The following is a 20,919-nucleotide window of genomic DNA, read 5'->3' on the forward strand; positions in this document are numbered from 1 at the left end:
ACCAAACAAGCATTCTGTATCGAAGGCATGTTAAGAACTGCTAACTGTATTTATGGCTTGAAGCCCGAGCATCTGAGCCAAGCATGCCTTCTTAGAATAACACTGATATTTTTACCATGTGCTGCGGTATCTGCTGCATCAGTAGCACAACTAATAGAGTTGTTTGAGATGGCTTGGCCTTCTGAAACTATCTCCTGAGGGTGCTGCCTTATATTTTTTTTATCAAACCTTGTGGTAATAATTATCGCCCAAACAGGTTCTTTAAAGATGTCTGTGGCATGTCTAAGCATATCTGGCAACATGGGCAGGAACTGACTTTCTTTGTGGGTGGTAGTCAGTTTATCAAAGAGAAAATCCTCTTCAATAGGGTCAGTGTGCATTTTTACGTTATGGTATGTAGCTGTTCGTGCAATAACCCGTTATGATGTTGTAACTTCAGGAGGTGAAGGGCGTGCCGGGTACGAATCAGGGTCATTAGGGAGTATGGGACCTGGATCATATGAATCCCATGGGCCAAAAACCTGTGGACTTTCACCCAAATTATCTCTGTGAGGTGGTGATGAACCTTCTGGAGAAAACTGTAGCTCTATAATAGATCTAGGAGACTGTGGAGGTGGTGGAAGAGTAAGAGGAAGTATAAGAGAGTGAGATGGAGAAGGTTGAGGTTGAACAGGAGCCTTGTCTTCGTCCTTGGAGACCTTTATAGTAGGAGGCGCAGTGTCCAATGTCTGTTGAAAAGCAAGTCTCCTGTTGATTGGGAAAGGGGGGAGAAGCAATTATTTTCCTATCTTCCTTTTGGATGTGGAGCTGGCGCTGACGAGCGTCGATTACTTCCAGAATTGGCTCTACTTGTGAAGCTGCCTCCGATGAAATAGTGGAGTCTTTCGAAGACAGCGTCCTCGGTTCTGAAGTTTTCGGAGTGGAAGCCTTGTGTTGAGCGGAAGGTGTTGGCTCTGAAGCGGATGTGGACCACTTCTTTTTCAGAGCTGAAATGCTCGGATCAAAGAGTCAACTCCACCCGAGACTGTGTGGGATGCTGTTGAGTCAGAGGTTGATGCCAAAGACATCTTAGCCTTGGCAATTTTCAGTGCCAAGCCAGAGGGCGGGGCATCCAAATGTAATTTTCAGACCATGACCCGAAGGCAGTGGTGGACCGACAACCAATTCTGATGTTTTTTCAGAGTCTTTCTATGGGAGGTCTGGGCTGGTGTACTCACATGTTGTGCTGAGGTGAGTGGCTGACTTTGGATGACAGATTCGATGTCTGACTTGGAATCTCGAATAGAGAGGGCTGCATGATGTTCAATATCTTCCTGTGAATGCTCCTCTCTGAAAATATCAGGAGTGTCGTCTGGTGTCTTCAGCGCCATCTCCAACAGACACGCTCTTCAGTCCCAGAGGGTCTTTTTATATCGAAAAAACCAATAGGCGTCGCAATTCTCTTCTTCATGTTCCGCAAACAAGCACAAGTTAAACATCAGGTGTTGATCGGTGTGTGGGAATTTGGAATGCCATAAAAGACAGAACCTAAAGGGAGTCCATTCCATCAGCCCTGCATATTCCGAAACAACGTGGAGGAGTTGGACCGAGAAGGGCGTTCATGCCCTGAAGGCCGGTAAACCGACTCCTAACGCAGAAAAACGGTTCGAGTACGTAAGGTTTTGAATATGCGATCGAAATACTATATCATTGTTGAAAGAAAGAAAAACTGAAGAGAAGAATTCAGGATATACTGAGCCAAGAAATACCAGAGCGAGAGGAAACACATCCAAACCCGACGGCGGAGAGAAAACAATCAGGACTTGATGCCTCTGCAGAGTATCACCGAGAGGAGGAGTCACTCGATCTTATGACCCGAAAAGATTCTTCGAATAAAAACAACGTTGAACACTCCAAGCCCAACACTAGATGGCGGACTTATGAAAAGCATGTGTATCTACAGCCACACATGCCATTGAACATATTATTTATTTCTAATGCATACAAAAAGTAATTGTTTCAAATGCAAAGTAGATGTTCAAAGTGGCTATATGTCCTATCATATACTAACATCCTACCCCGCTAGTAGGTGCTTAAACAGTCTCATTTAAAGTATAGCAGTCTTCTTGTGAATTACTGCTACAATATTGCGAGCATTAAAGGTATCCACCTCTAAGCAGCAAACGCTTAATAAAAATATGAATTGTAAATGAACACGCATATCAACCCTCTTGAGAAGTGTAGTATGTATTCAGTCTTCAAAGGGCAGTTCCGTTCTGGCAGAGCCCCATCAATCACTTTGCTATCCTCTGTCAATCATTATGCTCTTTGCTCTAGGGGGGAATTGTATGTTAGTTAGACCACACGTAAATTCACAAGGTCTGTATGACCTTCCTTCTCCACCCTCCAGAACGTTGCTGGAATGCACAACTACTGGGCAGCTAGGGCTGAATCATTCAAGCTTTTGTGTATATCTAGCACATCACCTGCTGCACCCCTAAAAAGCAGTTAGTGAAGTGTTACCTTTCTCACATCTCTGGCCCTAAGCAAATGCAGCACTGCTTCTCATTCATTTGGAATTATAGAATATATACCCCCCCTGCCCTTTGGATGGCTGCAGTCTATCTAGAGCCAGACTCGTGAGCCTACACTCATGCACTTGAGTGACTGAAACCCATATTACCTCTGCCTTTTGTTGGCCCATCTTGGCTGTGTATGAGGGAAACATGTATTGCTGCTTCACATTGCATACTGGTTATGTGTGAGCGAAGCATGTACTACTCCAACCGTCCAGTAGGTTACCAAAGTATTATAGTCAGAAAATCTTCTGACATTAAATAGTGTTCTAAATGTCTTTTAAATAAACATCGCCCCACTGGAGTTAAAAACTGAAAATCTACACACAATGGGATGATATTGTAGAATAAGATATTTGACCCAATACCTATGTAAAACAACATTCCTTTACATAATATTCTGACATACAACTGCTTGTCCTGAACCTTTTCTGCGTGGAAGGGAAACATACAATGCTGCTGCTTTCCCATGTATTATTGGTGTATAAGTGAATTTTGCACTAACACTGCATGTGCTGTACATGTTGTGTGTGAGGTTGAAGCTTACCATTCACTCTTGTGACTACAATGTCCCTGTGTTTTTTGTTAAAAGTGATTATGTAAATGTCATCTAGTGCTGTACCTGTTTTGTGTTCAAAAGAAAGATCTGCATACTTAAGGCTTAGGCTGCGTGGAATATATAAATAATGATGCTTGCACTGATAATGCAGATCCACCTGTTATCTGGGCATGAGGGAACCCTGCACTGCTGATGCCCTTTGAAGCACTTATTACATCCATTTGAGGGAAGACTTATCTGGTGCTGCCAATGCTGCACTTGTTTGACTCTTGATGCTAACTTGCATGGTTGCTGCTTAGTCCTCTATCTGGCGTTTGGTGAGCTTTAGAATCCTCCCACTGCTGCTGTCTATGCTGGGTATCAGCTGAGTCTGTGACTACTTTCATTGAATAATTCCTGTCCCAGCCTCTCCAGTGGGGGCAAGATAAACAACACACATGATTATGAGATTTCTGTAGCGCACAATTGCCCTGGAAAATTATATTCTGGTGCTAGCAGATGAATGAGAGCCAGACCTGACCTTAAATCTAAGCCTGAAAAAAAGGAGAGGACTATATAAAAGAACAGATCAGAAGAGAAAAAAACACGTTTTGAGAAACGTACAGAATTTGATTAGTTACTTTCAGTACAAAGATGAAAATAACGAGCATCCCAAGTTTTACCTGTAACCACAGTGAAAGTGTGGCAGGCAACACAACATTTCAGAAATTTTTGAATTTCGACTAGGAAGGACATGCTGGAGTCCAGCAACAGTGTAGCGGGAAACGAGGCAGGTAGGGTAGTGCATGAAGAGCTTTGTAGCAGAAGCAAAAGGCTTCAAAACGCTAGTATTCATGTACTGAGAGCTATAGGTGGGTGAGTCATTAAAAGCTTGAGACGGGCTCGAGCCATATGCTCAGCTCAAAGTCCTCTTGGAACTTCTCGCCCAAAACAAGCTGAAGTTTCACGGGGTGATGTGGCCTGTTGGCTGCAGATACTGGCCATACACATTACAACATGAGGGCCAGGTTTGAATACCAGCCTATGCTCCGCATTCTATAAATGCCAGAAAAGCATTAACCTTTGCCGTAAGAAATAGATATCCATCTATTGGCTGAATTTCAGAGTGTGGAACTGGAAAATGTGGGATCTGTCCTACTTGACCAAATTGTGTGATTCTACGCAAGTACTTTATTTCACCAAGCCTCCTTTTTGATCAGCATCACATATGAGATCACCCTCAAATAAATGAATTCAGAGTGTGTGCTGCAAAAACCTTGTGCTCAATTTAACAGCCTACAATGTTGCTCCATCTATAAACAAGCATTTGCAATGCAACAGGTCTCGCATTTGCTCAAGTTAGAGCTATTAGCGATGTAAACTCCAAACCGGACTTTTCTTGCCACATAAATTGAAAGAAAAAAAACAAGCGTGATTGCGCTATGTAAAACCCAGCGCAATCGCACTGAAATTGAAAACAAAAAAAACAAGCATGATCACAGTATGTAAAACCCAGTGTGATTGTGTTGTGTGGAAAATAAAAAGATAAATTAGTGCAGAAACCTGGCTTAAAACATGGAGCCTTGTATGTTTTCAGTAGTTTACCTGTGCTGTGGAGGCGGGCTAAACACTGGAAAAGGTATGACGTATGCATGAATTTCACTAATGAAATCAAGTGGATTTTAAAAGGCAAGCCCACGGACCAATGAAAGTGATAGGCGTGACTTGGGCGTGGTTATAAGCCTAAAGAGAGATTACAACAGGGACGGAACGCTTGTGCGCTCGACCCTAAAAGGAATGTAGGCCACACAGAGGCAACTGACTTGCCTTTTTGTTCACTAATTGTGTTGTCATCCGGATAGGCAAGAATGGTTCTCAGACCATTTTAAAAACTCCCACTTTCAATAAATACTCTGTGAAGTGACATAATCTGATGTTCTAAGGTGAAATGTTTCTGAGTGTTAAAGAAATGCACTTTATTATTTTCTAACAGGAGGTTTGTTGCATGATTTACATGGCATATGTTTTTAAAGCTCGGCTTGAGCACGGTCTCTTAGAGCCAGAGCTGACCCTTAGCTCGGCTCCAGCTCAGCTATGCGTGCTGTTTTTTGATTTGCCCCATCTTACTGGGAGCCAGTATAGATGAGGAGAGATTCTGATCCTATTGCTGAGACTGAAAATAAGCTGGGAATCAGCATCTTAATATGTTGTCTTCTCTCCATAAGGAAGGCCGGTAGTATAGGACAACAAGAGTTGCAATTGTCTAGCTATCTTACGGAGGATAAGAACTTGCACTAAGGTTTTCCTGTATAGTTCGGGTAGGAAAGAAATAACCTTCTTCATAGTTTTCATCTGGAGGAAACAAGTAGAGGTGAGTGTAAGTGCATTATCAAAAATGTTGTCTATATGGTGAGCAGAAGCAATGAAAGATGGCACGATCTAAAGTATCTATCCATCAAGTGGAAGATTAAGCTGAGGGATTGTCAAATATAATGATTTATGTCTTATCAGTGTTTAAACAAAGGAACTGGCATTTACCCAACTAGAAACTGCACAGAGAACAGCTTTTGAATTGATTCTGGAGAACAGCATGATGTCAATTCGGTCCTAGAGTGAACTGTCTTCAGAATATGCCTAGAAACTTAGTCCAGAGCATTGACTGAGATCAACCAACAGTGATACACAGATATTGAATAGTGTGGGACTGCTTCATAAACCTAGGGAAACAAGAGGAGTTTTTCTTAAAAATAACTACAATAAAAAATTATTTTCAGCCTGAACAGATTGATAAAATGCCTGAATGCTCGCTCAGTAAGAAAATGCCCAGATGTTTTGCATTAATAATGATGTACATTCATACAGTATAAATTGCCAAGGCGAGGTGAATTTGTGACAATACAAATGCCAACTAACACTGTTACATAGCTCAGAAGTACTCATCTTATAGTTCATTGAAGGACGGGGTTTTCTACTAGCTCTTTTGCAACCTCCTGGTTTTGTGAGAAAATCTGCAGCAAGCATGTTATTCCACTCAGCTGTCCTAATTGTCGGCTATAAGGCTGCTTTCCAGATACAGAAAAAAGATAACCAATCACAACAGCGGCTGATAAGAAGTAATGTGTCATGTTTCTACTTCCTTGTGTGGTGTATAAAATGGTTGCCAAATGAAAAGCGAAGTGTTTAAAGAAATGTATTCTTTTTTAGTGAGGGCACCACTAGTTTCAAAGTTTACTAATTTTGTTTTACATTTGCTACAGCGCATTGTTAATTTGTCAATCTTTTATTCAGTATTTATGTTGCCTATTCACCTGCTTCCCTCTTCTGAAAGCCATTGCTTTGACTAACACCACTTAAGAGCAAGAAGGGCAATAGAATCTGTGTGTGTGTTTGTGCGCGCATGTGTGTGCACGTGACTGTGGATCTATGTATAATAGCAGGTTGGTAGGCTTAAATTCTGTTAAAACTGAGGCATGATGTACAGTTGAGGGATTGGGGCATCAATTGAAATGGGACTATTTTCCTTGGTTTTACAAGAGCCCTTGGCAACTTTGCTACACCACTGAGTCTCACAACAACAGTCAAAAGCCAAGAGGGTGAAATTTAGCAAAACATTTTCCCCCCAGTTGCATTTATTTTTTTCTCAACATTTTATTTTGTTGTGAATCATCAATCTTGCTTATAAGCTTCTGCAAACATTTGCATCTAATCAGAGAGCATTCTGGTAGCATTACACATAGCCTTATATTGTTAAACTCTTCAAACCTGTGTGTCCACATTTGTTTTAGTGGAACCACTGTCAGTAGTGCAGTCCGAGCTTACAACATTTATTTATAAGGCTCACCCTAATAATAAAGGTTTAGCATTGATGTACCATAAATACAAGTTCGAACAGCATTCCATATAGGCACAAATATGACCTCAACTGCAGCAGACAGTTCCCTTCCCTGTAAATTGGCAATCAAAGGGTTTGTGCTGCAGGAGGTTGGAACTACTTGTCCATAGGACAAAATAAACATGAAAACTTGCCCTTGACCCCAAACAATATGTCCAGGGCATCTAGCTATAGGAATTCCCCACCCTGTCTCTCTGAACTAGCTCTTCAAAGAGAAGTTCCTTTATCGGATTTCAGCTGGATAACCAACAGCAGAGGCTGCGACACTGGGACCAAGTCCTTCTAGATTCCCTGGCCCAGGTATACTGGGAACCCCTCGACTTCATACTTAGTTTCAATATCGAAGTTCCAGAAAACTCTGGGTAGGAAAGGTGAATATTTAGTGAACAGAGTTCACAATCGAGACGAGCCAGGCGCTTTCCATTACCAGTGGGGGCCTGTGAAAGTGTGAAGCTGGAGTTCGAAATAAAATAGCCTGGCTGTAAATAGGATGCAGGGGGACTTTGCATTTAATCAGGGACTGCCTTGCCTGGATGGAGCTTTGGGACTGAGTGGTGAAGGGCAGTAATACCAGTAAGGGCGTTATGTTCCAGTTCATATTAAGGTTATATATCTGGCACGGCTCCCCGTAATGAATGCTAAGGCTTACACTGACACAAGCGAAAAGACAAATAAGTTTGTGATGAGCGACACCTCTCCTACTCGCTTGGCATGGGCTAGGGATTTGGCACTGTGCAGTAAGTAGCAGTGCTTTTGGTACGCACCCAATGCAAAGGCCAATGAGTACGTGATTTCAGATGAGCAGCAGTGCTGAATGTCGTCAAGAGGAGGAAGGGCAACACTTCTATCACATTTACATTTCTGCCTAGTTCTGTCTTTATGTGCATTCCATCACCTATTTTGATAGTTAAAAATACATGCATGTAAACCGCAGTGCCATAGCTCGTTATGCCACTTCACGCTGTAAAAAATGTGTACTTTACACAAAGGTGTTTATTATTATTATTTTTTTTTTTAAACAAAAATTAAAAGTTATAAATATACAATTTTAGAAATTTAGGGTTCGTCAAAGAAAATTTGATTAGAATGTTTCCTAGCTAAAATGATGGCGAAACGCATAGGATTTTTTCACACAGTGAGCCAAAAGTTTAGAAGGACGGCGATAAGGATGGATATTATGATAGTGATGCCACTTAAACAGACACTTTGCGGTGCCAGTGACTCTGGAACAAGACACATTATTACCTTTAAAGGTGGAGTAAGTACCGCTACGTTATTCTTCTGAGGAGAAAGGAAGGCTGCAAGAGGCGCTACCCTGTTACGGAATGAGCAAATTTCACGCCAGGTGAGGAACGGGAACTAGTTTACTATACAAGACTAGAAGCTGTCCCTTTCCCCAGCTTGTCACCAAATGGGAGGATTCACTAACCTAATTTGCTTGTTCAAGTCAAGCAGACCAGCCTGTCCCACGGTATATGTTTTGTTAATTGCAGAGCAAACTCCACAGCCTGCAGACTCATGAGCAAAGTCTGTCGAAAATATATGAAAAAATGAACACACAGTTTCCTGTACGTTACATTACACCTCATCTCGAAAATATCAATGTGTTCACTATTTCTGAGAATATTGATATCCAAGATGGTGTGAGAGGCAGAGGAGTATGAGCTGAGTAAGTTGCTTTTTAAATTTGAGTGTGTCGCTTTGTATTGTGAGATTCAGCGTGAAGTGGTATACGTCCTGCCTGAAGTCGAAACAAAAGACTTTGGGGAAAAAAACAAGTTGTTATGCACTAAACCCAACTCTATACAGCAGGAAAATAAGTAGCATTTGATCCTACAATAGACCAATGCTCCAAACAGCTGCAGATTCCCCCCCTCTAGTGATCAAGGGGAAATATTTTTCAATAATTTCATCAACCAAGTTATACATCCTGACAGCTGAATGATGACCTCCCCCTGCACCATGAAGGCAATAAAGAACAAATAAGTGTGATATTGAAGAGTTACCGCTCAGTAATGCGGAAGAGTGTAATTTTGGGGCTTTCAATTGCTGCAAGTCTCTTTTTGGTGGCCTCGAAACGTTTTGTTAAAATCTTGTTTGAAAAATTTGAAAGCAGTTTTTGTAATAGCACGGGTGCACCTGTGTATTGTAATGGTGGCAGTTACTGTTGCTGCAAGTCTAAGAAAGGATCGCTGCATTTGGATTTCTGTTAATCATTGCGATCAGAGCGAAAGACAGGCTATGAAGGATTTTCAGGTAGTGCACCCAGAGGAAGGTGGGGCATTGTAGGGGATGGAGAGTCTATGGGCCAGATGTAGCAAGCAGTTTTTCCCATTCTGTGTCTATGGGAAAATGTGTTTGTACATATGGCCCCATATCCTTTAAAGGTATGGTCATGACCGATGGCCTACAAGGGCTCTCAGTCTGCACTGTCTGTACAATATGGTCCTCATTCAACCCCTTCGACCTGTCGCTGGTAGCTCTACATTTTCATTCAGGAGGGGACTACAGCTCCAGGCTTTTCTGCCAGAAATCCCTTTTTTTCCTTCCCAAAGCTGTCTGTAGGCCGGAGCCACCCTCTTACCACATCAACGGACAGCCACTTCTCAATGTCATCCATCATGCAGGCCTGAGTGACCGGGATCTGGGAAGGGAGGCCAAAAGAAAAAGTAAGTGAAGACTACTGACAACAAACTACTCTTCCTGCTATACAGACATGCAGCAATTCCCTTAGAAACCATACAGCACATCATATTACTTACAGCAAACTCACTTAATATTTGCATATACATCCACAGAAGTGTACATACATGTGTACTGAATATACATACAAGAGACTCACTGGGCCTGTCAAGTTATCTCCCACCTCATGGCACAACAAGGAAGAGTGGACCTACTCTTGCAGGCATACATTCCGTGTTCAACGCTGGTTCTCTTTAGGTGAGCCTTGTATCACATTTGAAATGTTTGAAAAGCAGTAAATCTCTCTGACAGCAGTATTTTCTACAGCTAAGAAATGTTTTTAAGCCTTCGTCCGTGACATTTTGTTTTTCTCTGTCCAGATAAAACTGCTTTATTTCACTAGCCACAATCATTTGTAAAGGCAGAGCTTGGAAGATCAAACTACGGATAGTATTGTCATCTTAACTACTTCTGTTCGAATGGGCTGCAAATAAAACTAAAACTGCTTCTGAAGAGGTCCACTTGGCTTTATGCAGAATACAGTAACTATGTTTCGGATGTGAGTGAGTACCTCGGGGAAATTTTCCACACTTCTAGCACCATATTGTTGTAAAACACCTGATAAAGAGCTGGAACTATTTATTTTCCACTTGATACTGCAGGATATTTTTCTCTAAACATTTTAATACAATGGCTGTAAAAATAGAAAAGTTCATAATAAACTTCATCATCAAAAGTACAACAAGGTTTAAAAGGATTAATAATTTAACTAAGATGTTGCTGGATTGGTGGAAAGTAATGGGGCTACATGAAGTCTTTGAAAGTGCAGTTGTATCTAACATTTCACAAGGATTAATCATACGTGGGAAATGGTCAGACTATAAGCAGAGATCTGAAGTTGCTTATAAATATGTAAGATTGCGGTACTTGTACTTTTTCACTTTTTAATATATATATATATATTTTGTGTAGGACTTTCAGTTAACAACATCAACATGGACATTATTAATTGATATCTCCTACAGAAACGTTGCAAATAGGGGATCTGACCAGTTGCTTCAGTACCCTGTCACACCTTTTGTTTACAGTTTTTTCTGTATCTTTATAGGTCTTTGTCTTTAATTCTGATGAGTAATAGGAGGAATCTTTCAGTAGAATATAAAACATGCTCAGAATGACAGATGTTTACATGCTGAATAGTGCTTTGCGGTAATGTTTACCTTTTGCTATCAAGGTGGCCTAACGTCCTGAGGAAATAATAATAGTTGTACGTGCACACCCTCCGGTCTGTCAAGTCTTCATTGAGTGCGCCTTTCTGGTTGATTTACAACATGTGGGTCTCTTCAGCGAGTGACCACTTCTGGATGTCTGTAAGTTAATTCCCTAATGTGGGTTTTGCTGGCTACAGCCAGTGTATGGTTATTAGCTTCTGACTTAAGGAATCCAATTTTCCCTTTATCTTGTTAGGTCATGCCTAGGAGCCCATGTGCTGTCTCATCAACACATGCTGTATCCACTCTGTGGGCTTACAGCATGTCCAGTGTCTTTATCTTCGGCCCTTTGATTGTCCATCAAAAATGCTGCCTTGCTGTTGGTTAATCCTTCCTCTTTTTCTTACCTTTTAGAGTTGAGTCTGCGAATGCATGCGGTAGCGCATGAGTTTTGCTTCCAAGACTGTTGTATACAATAAAGGGCTGGAGCCTGCCTGTCACTCACCATTTGTGACACTCTTGCGTGGCACTCTTCTTTACAGCCTCGTAATTCATCCACTTCAGACCTGGCATCACTACTGTTCCTCTCTGTGGCACAGGGACCAAGCATTAGGTGATTCAATTTAATTAGTGCCCCTGTTGCTCCCGACAAGGGAGGTAAGATTTTGCTTCCTAACATCTAGTGCACTGCAAACAGAAGGCTTGTGACTGGCAAAAACGTGCCCAGCATAACAAACAAAATTGCTATGTTTTCCTTTTTTGTAGTTAGCTTTCTTTTATTTTGCCAAGTCGTCTTTTCTCACTTTCCACTCATGTTTTAGTTTGTTTTTGTTCGTGGGCGCTCTTCTCAAAAGATTATCTTGTTTGAAATATTAGACTGTGATGTTGTTTCTTTATAATGTGTAATTTATGAAATAATGCTTTAACACACAATCATGCAGTACACTACACTCCACCCCACTCCAATACGCCGCACTACTAACCACCCTAGTCAAACACACTTTACCCCACTCCAATCCAAACCACTCACCCCAATTCAGTTCAGTGCACCCCAATTCAACCCTCCCAATGCACTTCAATCTAGTCTGCCCCACTCCAATTCGTTCCATTCTAATACAGAATAATCTGCACCACTCTAAAACAATCTGTTCCAATTCAAAACAATCTGCCCTACTCCAGTCCAAAGCACTATGCCCCACTCCGATTGACCCCACTCCAATCTGCCTCACTCCAGTACTAAAGAATCTGCCCCACTCCAATCCAAACTAATCTGCCCCAATCCAAAACAGTCTGCCCCACTGCAATCTGCTGCACTCCAATCTAAAACAATCTGCCCCACTCCAATCCACCCAAAGGCAATCCAAAACAATCTGCTCCACTCCAGTCCACCTCACTCCATTCTGCCCCACTTTAATCCAAAACAATCTGCCCCACACCCATTGGCCCCACTCCAATCGAAAACAGTTTGTCCCACCCAAATCCACCCCACTCCGATCTGGCACACTCTGGTCCAAAACAGTCTGCCCCTCTCTACTCCAAAACCATCTGTCCCACTCCAGTCTTTCCCACTCTAATCTGTCTCACTCCAATCCAAAACAATACGCCCCAATCAAATTCACCTCACCCCAATCCAATGCACCACACTCCATCCAAATTCACCCCACTCCAAACCATCCCCGCTCCACCCTACACCAACCCGGTCCACCCCACTCCAATCCACCCTAAAAAATGTGCACCAATCCATTCCAAATTAATGTGCCCCACTCCAGTCTGCCCACTCCAATCCAAAGCAGTCTGTCCTACTCCAATCCGCCCCACTTCGATCTGCCCCATTCCAATCCAAAACTATCTGCCCATTCCAATCCAAAACAATCTGCCCAGTCCAATCCAAAACAATCTGCCCAGTCCAATCCAAAACAATCTGCCCAGTCCAATCCAAAACAATCTGCCTAGTCCAGTCCAAAGCAATATGCCTAGTCCAGTCCAAAGCAATATGCCCCACTCCGATTGACCCCACTCCAATCTGCCCCACTCCAGTACTAAAGAATCTGCCCCACTCCAATCCAAACTAATCTGCCCCAATCCAAAACAGTCTGCCCCACTGCAATCTGCTGCACTCCAATCTAAAACAATCTGCCCCACTCCAATCCACCCCAAGGCAATCCAAAACAATCTGCTCCACTCCAGTCCACCTCACTCCATTCTGCCCCACTTTAATCCAAAACAATCTGCCCCACACCCATTGGCCCCACTCCAATCGAAAACAGTTTGTCCCACCCAAATCCACCCCACTCCGATCTGGGAAACTCTGGTCTAAAACAGTCTGCTCCTCTCTACTCCAAAACCATCTGTCCCACTCCAGTCTTTCCCACTCTAATCTGTCTCACTCCAATCCAAAACAATACGCCCCAATCAAATTCACCTCACCACAATCCAATGCACCACACTCCATCCAAATTCACCCCACTCCAAACCATCCCTGCTCCTCCCTACACCAACCCGGTCCACCCCACTCCAATCCACCCTAAAACAATTTGCCCCACTCCATTCCAAATTAATGTGCCCCACTTCAGTCTGCCCACTCCAATCCAAAGCAGTCTGTCCTACTCCAATCCGCCCCACTCCGATCTGCCCCATTCCAATCCAAAACTATCTGCCCATTCCAATCCAAAACAATCTGCCCATTCCAATCCAAAACAATCTGCCCATTCCAATCCAAAACAATCTGCCCAGTCCAATCCAAAACAATCTGCCCAGTCCAATCCAAAACAATCTGCCTAGTCCAATCCGAAACAAACTGCCCCACTCCAATCTGCCCACTTCAATCCAATCCAACCTGCCCCACGCCAATCTGCCCACTTCAATCCAATACAACCGGCCCCACTCCAGTCCATTACAATCTGCCCCACTCCATTCTGCCCCACTTTCATTCAAAACAACCTGCACCACTCCACCCTGCCCCACTCCAATCCAATTCACCTCACCCCAATCCAATTCATCCCACTCCAATCTGCCACAATCCACCCCACTCCAATCCAACCCACTCCAATCCAATCCAATCCAATCCAGCCCACTCCAATCCAATCCAATCCCCCACTATAATCCCCCAGTCCAATTCACCTGACTGCAGCCCGTCCCACCCCATTCCATCCCACCCCAATCCAACCCACTCCAGTGCAATCCACCCTACTCCAATCCAACCCACCCGACTCCAATACGACCCACCCGACTCCAATACGACCCACCCTATTCCATCCCACCCTACTCCAATCCAATCAACCTCACTCCAAACCAATTCACCCAAACCACCCCACTCCAATACAATCTGCATTAATCCACCCTACTCCAGTTCAATCCACCCCACTCTAAACCACCTTAATCCATCCCACACCAATCCAATCCAATCCACTCCACACAAATCCAATCCACCCACTCAACCTACCCACTCCAGACCACCACAATCCACTCCAGTCCAGTACATCGTACACCTTACTCTACACAACCCCAGTCCAATCCACCCCACCCCAATCCACCAAACTCAATCCAGCCCACCCACATCACCATAATCCACCCCATCAATACAATCCACTTCACTCCAATCCACTCTACCCGAATCAGATACACCCAATCCAATCTACCTCACCTCAGTGCAATCCACCCTGTCCTATTGACCCCACATCACCCCACCCCAATCCAATCCAGTCCACCACACCCCACCCCATTTCAATCCAATCCACCCCTACCCTAATTTGGCCCACCCCATCCCCGTTCACTCCCCTGCACTCTAGTCCAACCCAGCCAGCCTACCCATATTCCAATCCACCTCATCCCATCCCAGTTCAGTCCACCCCACTCCAATCCATCAACCCCACCATAATCCAATCCACCTCACCTCAGTGCAATTCACCCCACTCCAATCCAACTCACCCACCCCTTTCCAATCCAACTCAATCCACCCCACCCCAATCTACCCCACTCACTCCAAGCCACCACAGTCCCTCCACTCTATCCCAATCGTATCCACCCCACTCCATTCCATCCAGCCGGCCCCACTCTGTTCCACCCAGCCCACCTCATTCCAATCCACCCCAATCCATCCACTCCAATCCTATCCACCCAACTCCAGTCCAAACCACCCCACTCCAATCCAGGGAATTCAATCCACCTCACTCAAGTCCAATCTAAACCACACCACACCCCACTGCACCCTACTCCAATCCACCCCAGTCTAATCCACCGCTCCCCAGACATATCACTCCAATTCAAACCACCCTCCCTGATCCAGTCTAATCCAACCAATCCCACCCACCTCATCCTATTTCAATCCACCCACTCCAATCCAATCTACCCCACTATCCACCCCACTCCACTAAATCCACCCCTACCCAACCCAAGTCCAATCTACCCATTACCTTAATCCACTCCACCCTTTTCCACCCCACTCCACAAGACACTCTGCCACTGAACCATTGAACTCTACTTCCCTCTACTCAGCTCTACAACACTCTACTCTTACTACTCCAATTTACAACATTCCAACAAATCAACTTTATGACACTCTACTCCCCCACTCCACTCCGACACTAGACACCACTACCTTTTAGTGGTGCTGAACAGCAGCCACACTGGTGTACAACATAGCAAAACACATTGCCAAAGCCAATAGCCATTGTATAGACGAGACCTATTGGCTTTGCCAATGCTTGTTGTATTTTGTTTCCTCCCACGGAGCACTGCCCAATTACTGGTATGTTTACACTTCTGTGTTTATTTGTTCGTTTGGTGGACTAATTTTTCCTACGTTTCCTGCCCGTGATTGCTGTTGCCTGTAAATCTTGTATCTGTGTTATGCGCTCATCCAAAGCCATATTTGAAAATGAGTTTCTTAGCAAACAGGAGCTGGAGAGAGAGAGTCTGCTTTTTGGAGCTGTGAATCATCCCAACATACACAGAGGCCCCGAGGTGGCAGCAGCAAGAGGCGGAGGAGGCAGCAGTGGGAACATGGCCGAGGCTGGCACAAGCTTACCTGGGCAGCTGAAAAGCAATACGTCCTGGTAGTGGAGCTACCTGTGGGCCATTTGGGTCTGTGTGTTGCTGTGCTTGCTATACAGCCTTTGCACGCCACTGAGGATCCACAGCAGACTCCCACCCACCCTGTCCCTTATTACCACCTCCCGCCACCCCAGTGACTTATTATCTCCTCCCGCCCGCCTTGTTGCTTATTTCCCCACTCCCATCCGCCCCATTGCTTATTTCCCCATCCCACCCGCCCCATTGCTTATTTCCCCATCCCACCCGCCCCGTTGCTGATTTCACCCTCCTATCCACATCTGCTGCTTGTTCCCCCACTCGCCCTATCTCAGTTTATTATTTCCCCCTTGCACCCGCCCAGTCCTTGTTAATTATTTCCCCCTCCCACCAACCCATCCTGGTTGCTTAATATTTAAATAAGGCAACAATGACTTCTGATTAGCTGCACATTCCTATTATTTGAGCTAGTTGAAAAAATGGTGCTCTAAACACTACACATGTACCTGCTGCCAAAGTACATATACTCGCAAGAAGATAGACTTCAACCAGTTGTTCACAAAATAAAAGATAAATAGTGGAGCACACCTATATCATAATTATACCAAAACAGTATCAATGCAAACATATATCAATATAAACTTATTTTTCCTGGTTGCTTATTTCCCCCTCCACTTCAGTCCCATAACCGTTGTTTATTTCCCCTTCCCACCCTCCACCATATCCTCGTTGCTTATTCCACGCCCCCGCTGTTTATTGCCCCCGCTTACCTACCCCGCCCCTGCTGCCTATTTCCCCCTAGGAGTCCCCTCTGCTTATTTACCCTCCAACCCACCCCGTCCCCAGTACACAAGTGAAGCATGGCAAAAAGACATTGGCAAAGCCTGTTTGTTTAAAAATGAATTTCTGGAGCTCCATGGTTGTCATTTGCCCTGAACCTAAGCGTAATCTGTTCACTCTCCTTCCACAATTTCTTAATCTTCACACATCTCTGAGTCAGTTGTACAAAAGTAGCTTCTAATACCCCATATTTCAGGCTTTTAGTGGACCTACCAGGGTATACTTAAGTTAACTGGCATCTAGTTAGGTCGATTGAGGAAGTAACACTGCAAGAGTTGATTATAGGGGTGCAAGCTTTTGTCTATTCAGTTTCATTAAATTGTCCCGAGAATTTTTCTTTTAACGCTGCTTTAGATGATGGTTTGTTAAGTCATAGAGCCCTGTGTAATGATGTGATTAAGCCCCCTGCTCGTCATCGGTGTTAATTTTCAAGGTGCAAGCTTCCTCTGGCATGCATTGAAACTGCGTCAAAGTCTCTTGTGCTACCCTGGCCAATTTAACAGACTGAAATACCTGCCAGCTTTGACTCCAAATCGCGTGTACCTCCTGGAATGTGTGGAACTTGCAATAAATTGGCCATTCGTCTGCAGCCCCCATCGATCCAGATTTCTGTTCCTAACTGACGGCTCATGTGCAAAAGGAGTCTTCCTGGTTATTCGCAGATTAGCACTGTCAGTGGATAATGTAAGCGAGAGCCCCTGAGATCTTTCCTTTGAGATCTCTGTACCACATTTGTTAACATTAAAAAAAAACAGAAAGTGGTTTTGCTCGAAACACATATTTTGTGTATTTTTCCAAAGGAAGAAGGAGTCCATGCCACAAAGAAGAAAGTGGGTAGGTAGGTAGCGGTCTTACGACACTGTCAGAGATCTCCACTTGTCCAGTTGTCTCATGTCAGGCAAATAAATATCACACCACATAAAAAGAAATGTCACATAGAGGAATAACGAAAAATTGGCAGCTATGACACACATGTAAAACAGATGACACCTGGGATACATTTCACATAAACACCAAAGACACTCATCCTTCATACATCCGCCCCCCCCCCCCAAAAAAAAAAAAACGTCCCCATTTCACCAAGTAAGTTAGCGGCATCATACGCAAAGCAGCATCTAAGACCTCAGCTAGCAGGGTAGAATGAATCTTAGAAAACCAAGCGCATCACCTCTATGGCTTTGCATAGATGATGTGCTTCTCACCTCCAAGGCTAAACCACAGTGTAATCGCAAAATGCAAAAATACTATCTAGGCAAATTCACTTCCCTTCTGTAGTAGGAATGGTTTCATTTTCTGCTGTTAACTCCAGTCCTAGTAGGTTTGTAGGGAAGAAGCAGAGCATCTCACCTTTAGGAGTGAACGAGCTTGAGCACAGACAGATCTGGTATTTATACAGTTGTAGGAGCACAGAGAATTGGCTCAGAAACAGAATGTTTGTTACATCAAGGGCTGGAGGAGCAGAGATGCCTGCAGCATATCGCTGTAAGGGCCGACAGGCTCAGTGGATTTCCACAAAGATGCAGAGCCCTTATCCTTTTGGACAGGCCACACTCTAGCACAGGGATACTGACCCTGTAGATGAAGGTGATTGGCACGAGTGTAGAGTGCCACCTACAGGTGAGAAGCAATTGCTAAGGACACAGGTTCTTCTACGCGTTTATGCTTCCAAGTTATAGTTTTCGCTAATCTGAGAAAGCAGTATTCTTATTTTTCATGCCTTGTACGGGAAAGGATGGCACTGATAAAGCATGCATCTAAACCCAGACTAAACAAGCAGGCCCTGCACCAAGCCACCTATGAAACTGAACAGTGTTTGGGAACGTCACATGTCCTCACTGGAAAATCCCTCCATACTCATCCAGCTCAACCTCCTAACCTCTTCATGTCCCCTTTCCACTCACTCCACTGTGCTTAGATTGACATGCTCGACCCCATTAGGAGGGGCACTAGGTGGTGATGGCAACTGCCTGAAAGACTGGCTTTAGCGCCCGAAGATCAGCTGGTCAAAAGCTAAGAACCTTTGTAGGGATAAACCAATGATGCCATCAGCTTCAGATGCTGGACTAGGGGAGTGGAGAGATCATCTTGTGATGTGATATGATCGAGGGATGCTTGATTTGTGTGGGAGAAAGGTATGATGATCAGCCTGTAGCAATCAGCAGATCAGTGTGTGTGGATATATCTGTGGGGATTAGTGTCTGGGGACAAATATGCGGTTTTGGAATGTATGTATTCCACTGACATTTTAATTGACTGAGACTCTTCTGTCCTAGAACTTCCACAGTGATTACATGTGACGTCCCAAAGTACTTCTCGCTCCTTCTCCTGCTCCCCACACCAACCTTCATGCTCCCCTAAGAAGGCGCTCACCAATCCTTGTGATGTCATCCAGGGACTGAGGTCCCCAATTCTGTGGGAGAGCTCCGACTCCATCTGCTAACGATACAACCCACACTGAGTGCACTGGAGAAGCATGTATGTACAACAATGAGTGTATGCAGGAGTCGGCCTGAGTGAGGAGTAGGGCTCCATGTACTAAGAAGACCAACCAAGGCTGAATGCTAGCACAGATGCAAGTGTGTGTGTCAATAGACGGTACTGTGGTATGCATGTGTAGGTAAGTAGATAGATAGATAGATAGATAGATAGATAGATAGATAGATAGATAGATAGATAGATAGATAGATAGATAGATAGATAGACAGACACACACAGATTTATCACTTAAAAAAAGGAAGGTTGTAAGACTTTATAGTTACTTTCTGAATTTACTCTCACAAAACCATAGAAATGTATCAGTTATAGTTATAGTTATTTCAAGTAACTATAACTTGAGCCCTAAGGTAACTATAACATATGCCCCCACCATGCAAAGTTTTCTGTTTAATAATTTGACTGCTTTATGTTTCGCTGGTATTTTTCAAGATGTTGTAAAAGTTGTCATCAGTGCTCTAATATCTGGGGTAATTAGCAGTGCATGGTGAGGGCACGAGTTATAATTACTTTATGGCGTAAGTTACTTGAAATAACTCTAAATATAACTCCTGAATTTCTATGGTTTGTGTGAGTAAATTCACAAATTAACTTTAATGTCCATGTAACCTTTGATTTTTTAAGTGAATTTCTATGTTTTTTCTAATTCTGTTTCCTAAATATAACATCCCTGTAAGCTTTGTTTTTTTCCGTGAATTTCTATGTTTTTTTTAAAATGTAAAGTCATTTTAATTACTATATGTTGATCCAACTACTGCCATGCACAGCCTTTGGCTGTGCGCAGTGGCTTTTGGCTACAGGGCTTGGCCTGTGGCCAAGCCCTGCAGCCAACCCCCTATAACCAAGGAACCCCGCGTCATGAGGTCCATATTGTCACAATAGCATCCCTAATATCTCTACCTACACTACTAAGTTTCTACCTGAGAGCAACAGCATTGGTAGCCCTAACCCACCCTTCTAGTCCTGGGAAGGAAGCCCAATGCCCATACTGGAGCTAGAGGTAACAAAAATGTCTGTTAGTCTGTGAGTCCTCCCACGTAGACAAAGAGGAAGCATGAGGTTTCAGCAGAGACGGCGACGAATTGCGGCATGAGATATCAAACTGTCTGGAATATCCTCCCCTCAGTGATAGGGGTTGGCTGCAGGGTTTGACCTGCGGCCTATCCCCTTATTACCACTATAACCACCCACCTTGCGCCACGCATGGCCTTTGGCCATAGGCAACGGGGGTTGGCAGCAGGGCCTGGCCTGTGGCCAGGCCCTGCAGCCATCCCCCTATAACCACCCAACCCCACGCCACTTACAATTAGAAATGTTCTGAAGAATAAAAAAAATGTCTTTGACAAGTTAAAAGTGTGAGATCACCTTTATGTATATACCTTACATTTTTGAAGTTGAAAAGAATTTAAAGCTGAGAAATGACAAATGACACACCTAGACTGGAACCCTCAACTTTCTGTGTGAGAATCTGAGACCGTAACCACAAGGCCAAGGATGATTCCTTAGTATGCAGTATCCAGACATCTTTATGGCATTCAACCCAAATATGGTGATGGAGAAAAACATGTAAATGTTCCATTATAGTAATGATAAACTTTCTAAACACAAGTAAATAAACAGACACACTGCCAGGAGATACCAGGATTTGAACCTTCAACCTAATGAGTGGCAGTCCAAGAG

General features: G+C 43.8%; 1 protein-coding gene across 4 annotated transcripts in view; it reads right to left on the minus strand.

Annotated features, from left to right (window-relative positions):
* TOM1 (target of myb1 membrane trafficking protein) overlaps positions 1-20,919 on the minus strand; it is a 244,150-nt gene that overhangs the window by 21,636 nt on the left and 201,595 nt on the right. For 2 of the 4 annotated variants that reach the window (XM_069231388.1, XM_069231391.1), the window contains exons 13-14: positions 19,117-19,182; positions 9,570-9,629 (exon numbers count right to left, since the gene is read on the minus strand). In XM_069231388.1, the coding sequence (XP_069087489.1) occupies positions 9,570-9,629; positions 19,117-19,182 (126 nt within the window). The remainder of the gene's footprint in view (positions 1-9,569; positions 9,630-19,116; positions 19,183-20,919) is intronic. The other 2 variants (XM_069231389.1, XM_069231390.1) reach the window with 2 other exon arrangements.

This window comes from Pleurodeles waltl, chromosome 4_2 (genome assembly GCF_031143425.1).
Source record: "Pleurodeles waltl isolate 20211129_DDA chromosome 4_2, aPleWal1.hap1.20221129, whole genome shotgun sequence".
NCBI classification, from domain to species: Eukaryota; Metazoa; Chordata; class Amphibia; order Caudata; family Salamandridae; genus Pleurodeles; species Pleurodeles waltl.